The following is a 19,613-nucleotide window of genomic DNA, read 5'->3' as shown; positions in this document are numbered from 1 at the left end:
TGTAGCAACTCCAAGTCCGTGTGCAGATGTGAATGGTCTGATTTTGACTTTTGATGTCGACGGTGTTGACCCGTTATAACCCTGGCAACAAAGTCTGTCAACAAATACATTACAAATTCCAAAACTAGAACAAACGTTTACTTTTAGTAACTATGGTTTGATCATGTCACATTTCGATACGCAACATGATTGGTCAATCACTATCACTACCAATCCTTGACCGGCCCGTCAGCAAGTATATCCGTATATACTAAACCTTGAAGCGTTGCTACTGTTCAATTTGTCCTCAATGATCTTTTAACATTTTTTTATAAATAAAAAATATGGAGTATTTGTTTATCAATTATTTTTCTAATCTAATAATTGTTTATCGAAAAGTGTTAACCATTGCAATGACCATTACATCTGCAAAATTTTTCTTTCATAACTGAAGTTATTGAAGGCTTGCTTGCGATCTAGCATGTTACAATATTTAATTTAATGTATTGATGTTGATTGCTATTGTGAACGACATATTGAAGAGTGTTGATTATAAAAAATTGATCAACAACTTTGTTATAACCAATAGTTTTAAATATAATGAGATTATATTTGTTTGAGATAACACGCTTTGTTATAGTTGTTTTACATAAAATAATTAAATTCTATTCATAACATTTTGTTAGTATTATCTTTTTTATGTATCCAAAAATTTAATGTTTAAAAGGTCTCATTTTAATTTCTCAAATAGGGATTTCTATTTTAGTGGGAAGATCCTTATTTTTATGCATTTATCATCACCCTGGTTGTATTCTCGAGATTTATTAAGGATGGAAAGGAGAAGAGATTGATAGATTAAAAAATAACAGCGATTCTCGAGTTTTAAATTTCAGCGAAAATGAGAAGAGAGAAGATGACTAGAAATGATAGTACCTTTAAATTTTGTCACCAAAACTCTCCGCTCATATTTGGACGGATTGGGAAGGATAGTAAAACACTCTCATCCCCTTTCTTCTTTACTCTTTTCCGCTAAAAGAAAGACTCGAGAATACAACCTTAATGATTTCCCAACGCACCATTCATGTTGACTTGTTAAGGATTCAAGACATGATCGATCACATGTGGAATAATGGTTGATGAACCCTGAGGTAAGGCAAAGACCAAAAAGAGGTCATATGTTCATGAATCATTTTGTATGTCAAAATTTGACCCCACTTAATGATCCATTCACAATGCCGATGTTAATGGTTAGTTGTTTTTAGGGTTTTTAAGTTAAATCGGGGTTCTTCTAATACGTGTCACATACGTATATCTTTTTAAATGATAGTATATCGTATAAAACAGTTCAAACGGGTAAAATGAAATTTTGTTCAGGTTACTTCATGAGGACAAATATATTTACTTAGATGAAGACTATCTAATCGAGTTATTTTGTAACTCATTTTGACATTTTTCCTAGCACCCCAAGATATAGTGTCATTAAAATCCCGTTTCACAGGCGACAATCTCTTGCGAGATTTGTGTTCTTCATGGGTGAGATTCGTTTTTTTTTGTAAGCCGTCGTCTCTTTTTTGTCGAAGACTTTTTCCAGAGACTTTTTGTCGGTTCTTGGAGCCATTTCCTTTTTTCTCCTTTTTATCTCTTAAAAATGGCGATCGTGTGGTTGCCGCTGGGTCTATTACGTCTGGGGTCTGGGCTGTGGTGGCCGAATTTCCTGCCGAAATTTTGGCTGCCGGAAGTTTATGGGTTTTTGGGGTGGGTTTGATTCTTTGCTTGTTGATTTGGTTCTGTTTCACTCCACTTACCATGTCGTTGTTTCCGGTTCAGGTTGTTACGGTGTTACCATCGTTGTCGACTTTGTCGGTTTCGAAAAATGAGGTTTACATGTGTTGTCTCTCGAGGGCTTTTCGACTGCCAGTTCGGTAGTTTTAAGTGGGGGTCTTCTTCGGTTTCTTGGTCTCATGGTAGGTGTTCTTGGGTTTCCCAACCCGGTGGACGTGGTTGTTGTTTGCTGATGATCGAGTGTTGCTCTTTGTGACATGATGGTGAGGTGGTGGATCAGGAGGTCTTTCGTGAGTTTGGTCGGGCTTGTGGGGTTGTATATCAATATGAACGGAACTGGACAGGGTTGCAACTTGATTGTTTTTAGCTACTCTCGTTTTATCTTTATGTAGTGGCGTTGGTTAGACTTCAATATGGTTCACAAGAATCTTTCAATGTTTGTAGGCTCTAGTAACATATAGAAATAGTCTTGGAAATAATCTAGTAAGTAGTAACGTCTACTTATATGCCCTCATGGAACAACATAGCCCTATTAATTAGACAAATAGAAATAATCTTGGAAATCTAATAGTATCATTAGCAATGTAACATATATACACCAAAAAGACATACAAACAAACAATGAAATAAACAACAAAACAATGCTAAGTATGAAGACTACTATGATAAAGCCAAGAAAGTAATTCTTGAGTTGAAGGTCTTAACTTTGGCAACTCATTCAAACAAACACAAGCAATCTCAAGCACCCACAACATCTCTTTCGCATTTTCTTTATCGAAAACTAACGGATCAAAAACCTCGTTTTCCCGTTTCTCTCGCTTCATTTGCATTACCCACGAGATCACATCTCGATTACCCTTCGGTTTACTCATATCCATTGGTCTCTTACCCGTTAAAAGCTCCAACAAAACGACCCCAAAACTATAAACGTCTCCTTTATATGATGCAACCGACGCTTGACCATACTCGGGAGGAATGTACCCTAAAGTCCCAACTAAATCAGTTGTTACATGAGTCTCATAAGGAAGCATTAGTCTCGCAAGACCAAAATCGGCTAAATGAGCTTCAAAATATTCATCTAAAAGAATATTACTCGATTTTATATCTCGATGGAGGATATGTGGGTCGCACGATTGGTGCAAGTAAGCTAGACCTTTTATGGCACCCTGTCCGATTTTTAGCCGTGTGTCCCAATCAAGTTTCGAAGGTCCATCGGGTTTTTCATGTAACCAATAATCAAGACTACCATTTTCCATATACGAGTAGATTAAAAACTTGTCGTTTTTGTGTTGACAATAGCCTTGAAGGAGGACGAGATTTGGGTGTCGAGCTTTTGAGAGAGTTTCGACTTCTGCTTGGAACTCACGATCCACTTGACCCGAGTCACCCGTGAGCCGTTTGATGGCTACTTTTTGACCATTAGGAAGTGTCGCTTTGAACACGAGCCCAAACCCACCACACCCGATTATGTTTGCTTGATCAAAACTATCGGTCGATTTCAAAACATCATCGAGTAAAAGCTCTTCTTTCGTTTCAAAAAGAAACACTAACCTAGGCTCATGTTCTTCCTTATCGTCATCATCGTTATCTTCTTTTTCAGGATCGATTTCTTGTTTACTCGTTGCACGAAGTACGATCACAAACATAAGTGCAAGAATAAAAACCATTCCGAGCCCAATCCCGATAGCCATACCAGCAATTTCCGCTTTGCTTTTCTTCGATACCTTGGTTGAAGAAGGACGGAAAACGCTATCCTCACATGTAAATTCACATAACTTCTTGTTTCCTTCAAAGCTCGAGTTTGCAAAAGTTGCAAACTGACCTTCATTCGGTATTGAACCGCTTAGATCATTATAAGCAACACAAAACTTTGACAAAAAAGTCAAACTCACCAACGAAGAAGGAAGCGATCCAGATAAATTGTTATATGAAAGATCAAGAGTTTCAATACTCGTCATCCCAGATAACTCGCTCGGTATTTCACCTGATATATTGTTGTGTTTCAGATCCAAAACATGTAATCTTTTCATATTCCCGAATTCAGGCCAAATCGATCCGTTTAAAAAGTTGTGACTGAGATCGAGAAGTGGCGGGAAACTCATAATCTGATTGTACTGTAACGCTACCCCTCTGTTACTCATATTCGGTCGCTTAAAAAACGGGAAATCGGGTGAACCTTCTTCTAACGACACGTTTTGTAAACATAAACTTTGTAATTGAGTGACACTTTTCGGGATTTCACCTGATAACGAGTTGTTCGACAGATCCAAGTAAAACAGTGACTGAAAATCACTACCGATATACGATGGAATTGTTCCTGTTAAACGATTCCATGATAAATCCAACAACTGTAACCGGGTTAAGCCTTTTAACCATAATGGAATGGGGCCCGTGAGCCCACAATTTGCGATTACGAGAGCTTTTAGTGAGTTGAAACGAAGCGTGTCGTCAATTGGTAGTTGTTCTTCGCGAAAGTTCATGGTTAATACCAATACGGTTAAATTCGGGCAGTGTTGTAGGATTTTGAGAGTGGTTTTAAGGTTACTGAAGCTGCAATTCGAGAGCGAAAGATAAGATAATGATTGAAAATTCTTGAAATTTTCGGGAATTTCGCCTATGAATTTGTTCCTAGCGAGATTCAAAGCTTTTAACTTTTTGCAGGAAGAAAGATTATCAGGAATGGAACCCGAAAAGTTATTGGTACCAAGATCAAGTGAGGTAAGATTCGTCATTATCGAGCAATTGAACTGAAGAACACCGTTTAAAGAATTGTTTCTCAGGTTAATCAAAGAAATTGCTGGTGAATTCGACAACGATGAAGGAATCCCACCAGAGAAACGATTCGATTGAGCTGAAAAATGAGTCAAGTTTGGAAATTTATGAAAGAAATCGGGTAAACTTCCTGATAGTCGATTCAATGAAACATCTAAACGGGTGATCCGGCTATAAAAATCACCAATTTCATCGATTAAATTGAAATCATTATCTTGAAGATCCAATTCAGTTAATCTTGGTAACTGAAACAAGAATTCAGGGACCGCACCCGAAAGAAAATTGGAAGCTACACATATATGTTCTAAGAATGTACAATTTCGAAACTCGAATGGAATATTTCCATTTAACGAATTCATCGCAAATTTAAGTACACGAACTCGATTCAGATTAGCACAAATACCAGCAGGAATAGAACCATTAAACCCATTATCAGTTATGTCTAGAACTTGAAGAGCAGGTAAGTTTATACTAAATGGGATAACACCATTGAAATCATTACTACTCAAATCAACTACTTCCAAATAAGCTAACCGAAATAACGAACCTGGAACAGGGCCTGTGAAGAAGTTATGTGAAAGATTGAGTGTTTGAAGGTGATCTAAACTAGAAACTAAATCAGATAAACCACCAGTTAATCTTTTATTTGGGAGTTGTAATTCAACAATCCTGCCAGAATTAATATTACAGTTAATTCCTACCCAATTACAACAATTGAAAGATGATGAATTTGAATTCAAAGAAAACCATCCTTCAATTGGGGACTTTAATTCATTTATAAACCCTCTCAGACCTCTTAAATCATTGGAATTGCAAGTCAAATTCTGTGAATTCACAAGAATCAGAAAACAAACAAAACAAAAGACAAGAACCCATATCTTGACTTCTTGAGCCATCCCAATAAATGTAAAAATTGAGCCTAAAAGCACAGAATGATGATAAAGTTTGTAACTTTTAGTGTTAAATGAGAAAACCCATTAAAGAAATCAAGTTTTCTTGATGTGGGTTACCTAAAATTAACTGCTTTTTGATTGAGAAATGAAGAACATACCAGCAAAATTGAAATGATGTGCAGGTAGCTGGAGCAAATATGAGATTGCTTTTAGGGTTTTGCTTTTTGTATTGCTTTTTGTAGAGAGAGATAACAGTCAAAGAATTTAAAGAGAGAAACAGGGGATTATAGGAAGCCGTTGTTGTTGGTGGAAGTAGTGAAAACACAGCCATAATTAAAGGGGGCTATGAAGACTAAAAGATGCTGTTATTCTTGAAAGAAAAATAACGTAAAATACTCCTTATAATAATTATAGAGAGTATTTTATATGAAAGTAATTTTCACACCCTACTTTTAATCTATCTACATTTAATTACTCATTTTACCTTTAATTATATCTATCTATAATCTATAATAATAATAATAATATATGTTTAACTCTTTAGAGCCATAACTGTAAGTTTATGAGATAAAGTGTGCATGGATCAAAAAGTGGTGTGTGAGAATCACCTCCCATTATATATATATATATATATATATATATATATATATATATATATATATATATATATATATATATATATATATATATATATATATATATATATATATATATATTAGGTTGTTGAGGTCGTGCGTTGCACGGGTATGTAAAAACCGTGCAAAAAATGTAATTTGCAGTTCACATTGGTATGTAAATAGCGATGCTAAAAAATCAGAAAAATATAAGAATTATTTAAGAGCTGGTGGTGTTGACAAATTTTAAAAAATTCTTTTGAGTTTAAGAGTCCTTGGTATTGACAAATTTTAAAATTTTCTTTTGAATTTAAGAGTCCGTGGTGTTGACGAATTTCAAAAGTTCTTTTGAGTTTAAGAGCCCGTGATGTTAACAAATTTTAAAAGTGATTTTGGGTGGTGTTAATAACTTAATGTTTATATTCTTTTTTCCTCACCAATAATATCTTTTTAATATATAAATTATATTCTACGTAATATTTATAGTAAATTAAAAATTTGTCATGGAACGTAATATTAGTAAAGTATAAGATATATTATTTTAGAAATATTAAATACAATTATTTTTTGAATAAAAGTGTAACCCGCGAGTTTAATTTTAGAAAAGTTTTTAGTCATTTCAGTAAAATAATAGTACTCGGAAGAGTCTTCATGTATAATTAATATTATAATAGTTATATTTGCGTGTTCATAAATATTTTAAGGACCTAAACTGTAAATTCAAATTACTTCCATATTTTTTGTTAAAAAGAAATGCTCTGTTGGTTTGTATCATGAAAATATTTTTTTAATATCATAGATATTCATTATTAATTTAAATAAATAATAATAATGATAAAATTTAATAATTAAATCTTAATAACAATATTAATATGCAAAATGATTTATTAACATATGTTTTTTATTGGAGAAGTGAATATAGTACTCCGTATGTGATAATTTAAGTAATGATTTTTGTGATGAATGTTTCATTTTTTATTATTTGTACTTGATATTCCAAAAGAAACTAACAAATAGTCTAATATATATATATATATATACATATATATATATATACATATATATGCATATATATATATACACATATATATATATATATACATATATATATATATATACATATATATATATAACTTTCAATTTTTAATTAGGTGATGACAGGATCCATATATGCATGACCGATGTTGAGAGGAGGGTCACTCGTGGGGTGAGGGGTATAAATTCGAATGTGTAATTGAGATCTTTTGGTTTTGGTTTGATGGAAGTTTTTTTTAAGAAAGGGAAGGTATGAGAGGCATGTGTTGTCGTTTGTCTGTTGGCTTTCGACGGGGTTTGTGTTTAGTTATATTTAGCATGTTTAGTTTTTCGTTTCGAACTTTGTCCGTGTTAGATTCTTGTATCTTGTTTCTATTTTTCTCTTTCCGACAAAAAATTTGTTATAAAGTATTCGTTTTTTTGCAAAAAATAAACTAAATAAATAAATAAAAATAAATCAAAAATGTGTGTCTTTACATGGGACATCTCTTTAGTGGAAAAGTCATGGGCCATTGAACTACACCAACTTTCCTACTTTTCATATTTCATTATAAATAAGTTATTACTCCGTATAAATTAATTTCCATCTTTTATATATATATATATATATATATATATATATATATATATATATATATATATATATATATAGTGAAAGGATCCATAAAGAACTCATAAATTGAACTTCAATCTATGTGGAGATTGAGCTTCAATCTATGTGGAGATTGAGCTTCAATCTATGAGCAGATTGAGTTTTAGCTTTAATATACAAAAAAAAAAAAGTCAAACTGCAAAAAAAAAAAAAAACAGTCAATCTGCACAAAAAAGAAGTCAATCTGAACAAAAAAAACTGCAAAAAAAAAAGTCAAATTGCAAAAAAAAAAGTCAATCTGCACAGAAAAAAAAGTTAATCTGCAAAAAAAACTGCAAAAAAGTCAATCTGCACGCAGATTGACTTAATCTGTACAAAAAAAAAAAATATATTTCTCAATCTGCAAAAAAAAAGTCAATTTGCAAAGAAAAAAGTTAATCTGTAAAAAAAACTGCAAAAAAAGTCAATCTGCACGCAAGTATGAAAGGTAAGTCGATGATTCCATGGGTTCTCTACTACCTTTGGTTCTCCCTGATCCTCACTATATATATATATATATGTGTGTGTGTGTGTGTATGTGTGTGTGTGTTTTTTTTTTTGAGCCCATGCGTTGCACGGATGTGTAAAAATCCGTGCAAAAAATGTAATTTGCAGTTCATATTGATATGTAAATAGCGATATAAATAAAAGAAAAAGTATAAGAATTATTGAAGAACCCGTGTGTTGATAAATTTAAAAATTGTGCGTTACACGGTGGATAAAATAATCGTGCAAAATTAATTGATTTTTCAAACAATTATTTTTTTGAGTTTAAGAGTCCGTGGTGTTGATAAATTTTAAAAGTTCTTTTAAATTTAAGAGACTGTTGTGTTGACAAACTTTAAAAATGGTTTTGGGTGGTGTTATTACTGAATATCTACAATTTTTTTCTTACCATTAAGATCTTTATAATTATATATAAATTATATACTACGTAATATTTAGTGAAAAATATTAGTATATTGAAAATATGTCATGGAATGTAACGTTAGTATAGTTTAAGTTATATTATTTTTTATTTTTTTGAAAGGCAAGGTAAGATTAATATATAGGGTTAAAGCAAAAAATAGGCTACAAACTTACACAAATGTACCGATATCGCCTACAAACTCATTGCCGTCCTACTGTCACTTACAAACTTATAAAAAATGTGCCGATGTTAACATTTTGTTACCGGTTACCTGCTGAACCGGTAAAGTTAATTATTTAACTTTTTTTATTCATTTTATGTCCCGATGTCGCCCATATACTTTCAGTTGTGTTCCGATGTCGCCCGTATACTTTCAGTTCTGTTCCGATGTCGCCCATATATGTAACAACCCAACCCGCATTAAAATCCGACCCATAAAATTTTTTTCCTTTTAATACGTTATAATTCATACATTAGGTCCCATTATTATTTCCAAAACGTCCTTAACACAATAATAAGTTTAATAACTCAAAACAACATTAATATTTTAAACCCTTTAATGCAACGATACATTAACGAAGTCATAAACCGAGCATGGTGATTTGGGACAACGCTACCCAAACCCTAATCAAGTACAAAAGCAAGATCTTCTAAGCAACCTAGCAAAGATCTCTAATCCCAAGCTCACCCGAACCGCCAAGCATGCAATCTGTAAAAATGTCAACAACGAGAGGGTAAGCTAACGCTTAGTGAGTGCTAACATACTACATACATATATATGTATGAAATGGACACGCCAAACAATAACAAATACCGCATACCGAACGTCCAAGCAATAAAGTAAGCTAGTCTAGGCGTACCATACAACACTAAGCACGAGCTAAGATACAACAACAATAATATACAAGTTCACCATCAACGATGCGAACAACGCCAAATAGCTACACCCGGAGGGCTAGCTACAACACAACAATACATTAATATAATACAATAATAATAATACACAAGGTTAACCCCTTAACCTTAATCATACTAACATTGGCCGAACAACCCGAGCCTTAGTGAATTCGCACAACCCGAAATTCACTTCTCAACCATAAGATGACCGAACAACCCGAGTCATCATGAATCCGCACTACCCGAGATTCACTACCTCCGCAGTAAGATGACCGAACAACCCAAGTCATCATGAATCCGCACTACCCGAGATTCATTTCTCAACACCAAGACCCACGGTCACGGGATTATAAAATCCACCACGTCGGGGCCATACACATCTCAACCATCTCAACCCTTCGCCATTGGGTTATAACATCCAAATCACAACCACGTGTGATAACATGCACACAAACGTGTACCTCGCCAAAGGTGGCCAACCAATACGCACAACCGTGCCAATTGGACCTATACACAAGTCCATCAAATCCACCTATATGTGAAGTGAGCTCTATAATCGAGAATCACTTCACCCGACCCGCACCCATCCTACACATACATATGCACATAGGATATTAACACTCACCTTGAAGTCTTGAGAAAAGCTTCCAAGTAATCCGCAACACGTCAATGGAAAGTACCTATTCCATTATCATAAATATCACAACACAATTAGATTGGATTTACAAACCAACCCAATTCGACACTTAGTGCAAACTCGACCCAAATGCACTTCCAAGTACAAACCGCACCCAAACTTAACCAATAATCACTAACACAAGTGATAATGGTCCTAATATGCCAATTAAACTCGAACACGAGTGTTAAACACGTGTCTTGCCCATTTTGACACCAAAACCCTAGTTTTGACCCATTAAGACCAAAATCTCGTCCCTTACAAGTTTTAACACCAAAACACATTGGAATCGGTTTAACACTTCAACTTAATCCATTTTAAGTTCATAAACCTCGCTTAATCCACAATCGGGTCAAAATCATCATAAAACCCTAATTTTGACTCTAGTCAAAATTAGTCAACTTCAAGAACCCTAATTAACACCAAAACCTCAATAATCACTAACACTAGTGATTAAACACCATTAACAAGTCCTTTAAACTCAAACTTGCACACCAAACCCAAAACCCGCCAATAATCACAATAAACCCGAGTATTGGTGTTAATCTCCAATTAACAACTAAATGGGTTTCATCTAAGAATCATACAATCAAAAGCCCTAAAATTGAATGATGAACACAAAAACGAATTTCGGAGTTAGAGCTTACCACTAGTATCACCACGTAGCCAAGAACGAGGAGAACACACTTTCCAACTACGCCAAAGATTGAATCCCACTTCTTCCCTTCCAAATCACACTTTGAATCAAATGGGGTTTTATGTTTTGAGAGAAAAGTGGAAGGAAAAATGAAAAAGAAAATGATTAAATGAGATGAGTGGATGAGGTTTGAGTCTATAATCTGATCCACACGTGAAAAGACGGATTTACCCCTGAACACACCCTTTTAAAAGCTGGAAATCGGGTCTGAACCCAGACTGGTCGCGGCGCGGCCCTAATTGTCGCGGCGCGACAATGTACTGCAACTGGTACTTCTGTTTGAGCCCTCTTCTGTCCCATCTTTGCTTGATTTCTCGCGGCGCGACGGCCTCTGTCGCGGCGCGACAATAAGCTGTTTTGCTACCATTTTTGTCTAAACGAACCCTTGTCTCATTGTTCCACTCGTACGCTCTAATCCCGACTTGTTAACGCAAGTAAACCCTTCTAGGAAACCCCAAAGTGAACCTAAACCAACAACCCTTGCATGCATGCGTATCCATCACCTTTTACCCATATATACACTTATACATACATGCAATGTACACTAAGTACTCCGCGTACTTCTCGTTCTAATATATATACGTGCATTTTCACGCAACCCAAACCATAAAGGTATATCTATACATACTTTAATATCTCCACGCCCATGTATATACATATATATATATGTATATATCCATTTCTCGCGTATAAAATATTCGGGTGTTACAACTCTCCCCCACTTAAGCTCGATCACGTCCTCGTGATCCTCATCGCTTAACCAAATGGACCTCACCTCACGGTCCTCGACTTAAGTCCCAATCCGACTTTCCTAAGCAATTCTTTCCAACGAATTGCCTTTTACAACTAAATCGTCACTCGCGATTTCTCAAGTTCACAATCCGAGCACTAAAACCATGCTCATTTCCCCAACATCGGGAAACTCAACCAATCTCATACCGAGATATTAATTCCTTAGTGTACTATTACCGAGTACAACACTAAAGGCAACCAAGCCTCAACCTAGGGTCTACAACCCGAAACAATGAAGACCGAACCAAACGAATCCTTACGGATATCACCAATCGTGAAACATCCCTTGTAGTGCGCAATACGACCAATACGCAACTACCGTAACATCATGATCACACGGCTAAAACCGGTAGCGTCCAAACGACTATGGAAACGCAAATCCCAAGGTGTACGAAATCAACCATCGTCACACCCGTAACCAACATGTGAGCGAAACACGGCTATCGCATCACTAATCACACAACATGGTCCTCGCGACCCCACCATCGGCGTATACAACAACCGATAGTTCACAACACGACATGGTCCTCACGACCCCACCATTGGTATATAAACAACCAATAGTTCACAACTCAACATGGCCGAAACAACCCGAGCCAAAACACATATGGAGGATGGTCGAAACAACCCGAACCTTAGTGAATTCGCACAACCCGAAATCCACCAACCCAATCCATATATCTCATAACGAAATGACCGCACAACCCGAGTCCTCGTGAATACGCGCAAACCGATATTCACTACCACCGCCACATAGTATAACCGAGGATGGCCGTACAACCCGAGCCTTAGTGAATTCGCACAACCCGAAATATTGTGAATACGAACAACCTGATATTCACGTCCCACAACACAACACTCTTGATGAAGTCAGCGGACCCCGAAGGTCATGCTCCACCAATCTCAATACCGGATGAAGTCAGCGGACCCGAAGATCATGCTTCACCGATCATGTACTCCCGTGATGAAGTCAGCGGACCCTAAAGATCATGCTCCATCACTCAACCGTACCATAATGAAGTCAGCGGACCCCGAAGGTCATGCTTCATTAATCACAATACCATGATGAAGTCAGCAGACTCCGAAAGTCATGCTTCATCAATCAACGCCCTTTTTGGCCTCGAACGACGAGTAGCGTAACATCGCGCTCTGCTACGCCATAGTGAATCCTAACGGATAACACTAACCATTCACCATACTCGAGCAAGAAGCCACCTATATCAAACATAGGCACAAAACCATACTTCTCTGTAAGAGAATCCAACTCACACACATCCCTTAACCGAGGGATTTCACCTTGCTCACCAAACACGACCATTATCTCTCAACGAGATTTATCACATTACCACCTCGGTGGTAATTCCAATCCAAACCATAAGTACAATTTATCCGAAATCGTACTCTACCACAAATCGACCAAAACTAGGTCTCGACAAGATTTCCGGATCTACCAAAAGTATCATCCGAAATATCACACTAAAACTTCCTCGTGCGGGAGTGCGACTCCCCCACTTGGAACCACGTTCCTATATCACAACTTGTACACTCGTACAATGCTACCAAAGGTAGACTTCACCAACAATTGGGTACACACGACCCATCACCACAACTTGCTCCGACCTTGAGCATATGAAGGATTTCAATCAATCCTTAAACACTTCGAACGAAAAGTGTACCACGATTACACAAACCATACCCTCGCAATTATCCAATTGCTTTAGTTTGTCAAGTTTCACCTAGTCACTCATGTACCTACGGGTTTCTCCCGGTGCCCTAAGTACAATGTAACCACAACACAATCGGAGTCGACACCACGCTAGTAGGTATAAAAGAGGCACCTAATGTCGCGTCATAAAGATTCCATTACCAACACGCATCGAGATTTTAAACACTCGATCTCTCGGGTTTTAAATCACCCGACGAACCCCATGGTTCATCATCTTCAACACACTAGAGAACGCGCGCTTAACAATCGAACACCAAAACCATTTCCGTGGCTTGGTAGAAACACTTCCCAAATACTAAGGAATGCTTGGTTGCACCAAGCCTTACGCCCTTCGTCCCAAAAATCAAACATCGGCACAGGGTACTTCCATTAGGAACGTCACCCTTAACAATAACATGCACGACACCATGCATTTAACAAATCCAAACATAAACGCCACATTAACAAATATTCAAAAGACATATTTATTAAATCGAAACGTACCTCAGCGTCTCCTTGCGGCATTCGCCGCCGCCAACTCGGGACAATCCGGCTTGCGATGTCCCTCTTTATGACAATAGTAGCACATTCCGTTATCACTTCTCGGCATTGTGCATTCCCACAACTTGTGGCCCCTAACACCACAATTGAAACACCTAGGCGCACGAGAATCCGTCGCGCCTTTTACCACATCACTCGTACTCGCACTCGGACCCTTAGTCCTCTTACTCGGAGCACCATAAGAAACAACCCTCCTTTCACTTGAAGGTTCACCCACCTTTGATCGCGTATAAGACTCGAAACCTCTAGCCACGGCGAACAATTCAGCAAACGATTTCGCGTAGCCCCGGCTAATCTTACTCTTCAAGTCATCATTCAAGGTCCGATAGAAATCCCCCATTAACAATCGATCATTCCCCAAATACTCCGGACAAAAACGAGCTTTTTCCATAAAGGTCGCCTTAAGAGTACTCAAATCCATAGATCCTTGTCGCAAATTTCGCAATTCATTGCGCAATTCCCACAAATCGGCCGAAGTCCGGAACTCCTCAAAGAAGTCCTCCTTAAACTCATCCCACGATAAGGCCATAAACGTCTCAACACCGACAAGATCAATCTTACCATCCAACCAATCCCTTGCCCTACCCCGCAACAAACTCGTAGCGAGTCTCGTCTTCCTCTCGGGAGGGCAATCCATAGTACGAAAACACCCTTCGACATCCGAAATCCAAGTTGTGCTTACCAAAGGATCCGGTTTTCCGTCGTACATCGGGGGTTTAGTCCTCATGAAGCTTTTAAGATAACGCTCCATTTCACTACTACATTGAAGTTCGGAATACTTCCTTTCCATTCTTTCTTCCAACCCACGCATTTGCTCCGCAACGGCGGCCGCAACTCTAGCGTTAAATTCCGTGTCGTTCATCTCGGTCTCGTTTCGCGTCGTCATTCTAAAGAATGCAAAACGATTAGTCCACGCACGTATGAAACGACACGCGCAACACCACCCCATCTTGCTAAACACTCGTCGTACATTACTCGTTAGACACGATTTGCACCCGTAATAAGGTCTGCAAGTTCTTATTACGCACGCACGCCGCATCGACTCGTTAGTACAACGACCGCCTCGCTCGATGCTATAAACAAACACAAACAAAATTCTACGCGATAGAAGCACACGCGAGAATTACACCACAACACAAATAATATATTAATAATATCCGCATTACTAATATAAACGTTAGTCGACCTATAAACAAGGCACTAACTAAACCCGTTCCTGACCCGTAATCCTACAAGTCCCGCAACAAATTACGCGCACACAAAAGTCTAAGTCTAGGCACCTATCTCAAGTCACCTAAATCCCTTAGACCATGCTCTGATACCACTTGTAACAACCCAACCCGCATTAAAATCCGACCCATAAAATTTTTTTCCTTTTAATACGTTATAATTCATACATTAGGTCCCATTATTATTTCCAAAACGTCCTTAACACAATAATAAGTTTAATAACTCAAAACAACATTAATATTTTAAACCCTTTAATGCAACGATACATTAACGAAGTCATAAACCGAGCATGGTGATTTGGGACAACGCTACCCAAACCCTAATCAAGTACAAAAGCAAGATCTTCTAAGCAACCTAGCAAAGATCTCTAATCCCAAGCTCACCCGAACCGCCAAGCATGCAATCTGTAAAAATGTCAACAACGAGAGGGTAAGCTAACGCTTAGTGAGTGCTAACATACTACATACATATATATGTATGAAATGGACACGCCAAACAATAACAAATACCGCATACCGAACGTCCAAGCAATAAAGTAAGCTAGTCTAGGCGTACCATACAACACTAAGCACGAGCTAAGATACAACAACAATAATATACAAGTTCACCATCAACGATGCGAACAACGCCAAATAGCTACACCCGGAGGGCTAGCTACAACACAACAATACATTAATATAATACAATAATAATAATACACAAGGTTAACCCCTTAACCTTAATCATACTAACATTGGCCGAACAACCCGAGCCTTAGTGAATTCGCACAACCCGAAATTCACTTCTCAACCATAAGATGACCGAACAACCCGAGTCATCATGAATCCGCACTACCCGAGATTCACTACCTCCGCAGTAAGATGACCGAACAACCCAAGTCATCATGAATCCGCACTACCCGAGATTCATTTCTCAACACCAAGACCCACGGTCACGGGATTATAAAATCCACCACGTCGGGGCCATACACATCTCAACCATCTCAACCCTTCGCCATTGGGTTATAACATCCAAATCACAACCACGTGTGATAACATGCACACAAACGTGTACCTCGCCAAAGGTGGCCAACCAATACGCACAACCGTGCCAATTGGACCTATACACAAGTCCATCAAATCCACCTATATGTGAAGTGAGCTCTATAATCGAGAATCACTTCACCCGACCCGCACCCATCCTACACATACATATGCACATAGGATATTAACACTCACCTTGAAGTCTTGAGAAAAGCTTCCAAGTAATCCGCAACACGTCAATGGAAAGTACCTATTCCATTATCATAAATATCACAACACAATTAGATTGGATTTACAAACCAACCCAATTCGACACTTAGTGCAAACTCGACCCAAATGCACTTCCAAGTACAAACCGCACCCAAACTTAACCAATAATCACTAACACAAGTGATAATGGTCCTAATATGCCAATTAAACTCGAACACGAGTGTTAAACACGTGTCTTGCCCATTTTGACACCAAAACCCTAGTTTTGACCCATTAAGACCAAAATCTCGTCCCTTACAAGTTTTAACACCAAAACACATTGGAATCGGTTTAACACTTCAACTTAATCCATTTTAAGTTCATAAACCTCGCTTAATCCACAATCGGGTCAAAATCATCATAAAACCCTAATTTTGACTCTAGTCAAAATTAGTCAACTTCAAGAACCCTAATTAACACCAAAACCTCAATAATCACTAACACTAGTGATTAAACACCATTAACAAGTCCTTTAAACTCAAACTTGCACACCAAACCCAAAACCCGCCAATAATCACAATAAACCCGAGTATTGGTGTTAATCTCCAATTAACAACTAAATGGGTTTCATCTAAGAATCATACAATCAAAAGCCCTAAAATTGAATGATGAACACAAAAACGAATTTCGGAGTTAGAGCTTACCACTAGTATCACCACGTAGCCAAGAACGAGGAGAACACACTTTCCAACTACGCCAAAGATTGAATCCCACTTCTTCCCTTCCAAATCACACTTTGAATCAAATGGGGTTTTATGTTTTGAGAGAAAAGTGGAAGGAAAAATGAAAAAGAAAATGATTAAATGAGATGAGTGGATGAGGTTTGAGTCTATAATCTGATCCACACGTGAAAAGACGGATTTACCCCTGAACACACCCTTTTAAAAGCTGGAAATCGGGTCTGAACCCAGACTGGTCGCGGCGCGGCCCTAATTGTCGCGGCGCGACAATGTACTGCAACTGGTACTTCTGTTTGAGCCCTCTTCTGTCCCATCTTTGCTTGATTTCTCGCGGCGCGACGGCCTCTGTCGCGGCGCGACAATAAGCTGTTTTGCTACCATTTTTGTCTAAACGAACCCTTGTCTCATTGTTCCACTCGTACGCTCTAATCCCGACTTGTTAACGCAAGTAAACCCTTCTAGGAAACCCCAAAGTGAACCTAAACCAACAACCCTTGCATGCATGCGTATCCATCACCTTTTACCCATATATACACTTATACATACATGCAATGTACACTAAGTACTCCGCGTACTTCTCGTTCTAATATATATACGTGCATTTTCACGCAACCCAAACCATAAAGGTATATCTATACATACTTTAATATCTCCACGCCCATGTATATACATATATATATGTATATATCCATTTCTCGCGTATAAAATATTCGGGTGTTACAATATACTTTCAGTTCTGTTTCGACGTATCACCGACGTGTCATGACTACATAGAAGCACGTATCAACCATTTTGGTTGACGGTTAAAAAAAGTATTTTGTTTATATTAGCACATTTTTTATAAGTTTGTAGGCGACAGTAGGACGGAAATGAATTTGTGGACCACATCAGTACATTTATGTAAGTTTGTAGCCTATTTTTAACTTTAACCTTAATATATATAACAACAAATACAATGTACAAACAAACTGAGCAATATACATGCTCAAAAGTGCTCAGGTGAGAAGCACACAAAAGTAACACAAAAGTCTAATATTGAGGTGTGATGATATGTGGTGGATGGTGAAATTACGGATGAAATTAATATTTGAAACATATACCTACGTGGCTACGTATTCCAAAAAAATGATACACATATAAAGATGCATCTATTTTTGTTATTTATATATGTGATTAGATTTGATTTTCAAAGATAAATGGTATTGCGAACGTGTATCGAGTAATATAAAAATATATTTAATATATTAATTGTAAATCTATACATATATATGTAAATATATATTTATATGTATATATTAAATTATAATAAATAATTAATTTAATTTAATAACAAAATGAGACCTAAGCAAAAAAATTATATATATATATATATATATATATATATATATATATATATATATATATATATATATATATATATATATATATATATATTAGTGAAATGACATGTGGAACAACGGGTTTATCTAAACGAAACAGTTTTAATATGATATATTTTAGGTATTAAGTGAACGTAAATGTTAAAGTCATTTAGTTTAATGACCCGTGAAATCACGAATTTCGACTAAAAAAGTTGTCGTCGTTTTACAAACATATTGACCTACGTAAATTGATCAGAATAAATGAACTACATTTATTCTTTCACCATCATCTTTCAGTTTTTATCACAATTATTATTTTCCTTGTCATAAAAGCATACACTACATCTTTTATTGAAACATGTATTTCGTATACATATATAACGTAATTAATCTCGTAAAAAGAACTCACATTTGAATAATAATAATATAATAATAATAATTATTATATTATTATGGGGTGTTTTGTAAAAGATTGTACTATTTGTTTTAAAGTTTATACATTTTTATGCATGTGTTTTATCATAAGGTTGTACATAATGCCTCAAATATTGTTCATATGGTAATGAGATGTTTTATCATAAAGTTGTACATTATGCTTCATATATTATACAATTAACATGTTGATTTTTTTTATCAAATACAATTAATTATTTTAATGACATCATCATAGGGGTTTAAAATTTTCTCTTTTATTTTAGAATTTTTTTAAACTTAAATCTGATTTATTTATGACATTATCATTTTAGAGATATAAATTAAATGTTACACATGACTATCAAACTTTTGATAGATATTCTCATATAAAAATTTAAAAGACAATTGTTAAACATAGCTAAAAATCAATAGCTTTAATAGCACTTTCACTCAAAATACAAAATTATACTACACAATGGTAAGCTTCTTTTAATATTTCAAAAAAGAATTAGTAGATTTTTTTAAGCTTATGGAGTGTAAGTCTCATTTTAAAATTAAATTTTAATATCTTAAAAAAATGATAGATTTAGAAGCTTGTTTTTTCAATTATGGTAATAATCACTTCCTAAATTGTTTTATTTATTTATTTAAATTATTAAAATATTAATGACATCATCATGATTGTTGTGAAGATAACATGTGTTAAATGATGG

At 36.3% G+C, this 19,613-nt stretch overlaps 1 protein-coding gene across 1 annotated transcript; it reads right to left on the bottom strand.

Moving 5' to 3' along the window:
* Window positions 1–2,337: 2,337 nt before the first annotated feature.
* Window positions 2,338–5,757, bottom strand: LOC139900632 (phytosulfokine receptor 1-like). The gene is made up of 2 exons (XM_071883397.1): window positions 5,585–5,757; window positions 2,338–5,202 (listed from the first exon to the last, which is right to left on the bottom strand). Exons 1-2 carry the CDS (start codon window positions 5,755–5,757, stop codon window positions 2,406–2,408), a joined length of 2,970 nt encoding a protein of 989 aa, XP_071739498.1. The 3' UTR covers window positions 2,338–2,405.
* Between the last annotated feature and the right edge of the window lie 13,856 nt (window positions 5,758–19,613).

Source organism: Rutidosis leptorrhynchoides, chromosome 3 (genome assembly GCF_046630445.1).
Source record: "Rutidosis leptorrhynchoides isolate AG116_Rl617_1_P2 chromosome 3, CSIRO_AGI_Rlap_v1, whole genome shotgun sequence".
Taxonomy (NCBI): Eukaryota; Viridiplantae; Streptophyta; class Magnoliopsida; order Asterales; family Asteraceae; genus Rutidosis; species Rutidosis leptorrhynchoides.
The sequence above is the reverse complement of the archived record's forward strand: the minus strand, read 5'-3'. Positions and strand labels throughout refer to the sequence as shown.

Bases quoted from the DNA above. Each gene is read 5' to 3' on its own strand.
- LOC139900632 (XM_071883397.1), bottom strand. From the start codon at position 5,757: ATGGCTGTGTTTTCACTACTTCCACCAACAACAACGGCTTCCTATAAT. The intron at 5,203-5,584 runs GTATGTTCTTCA...TAATTCTGGCAG, and splicing joins ACATCATTTCAATTTTGCTG to GATTGTTGAATTACAACTCC.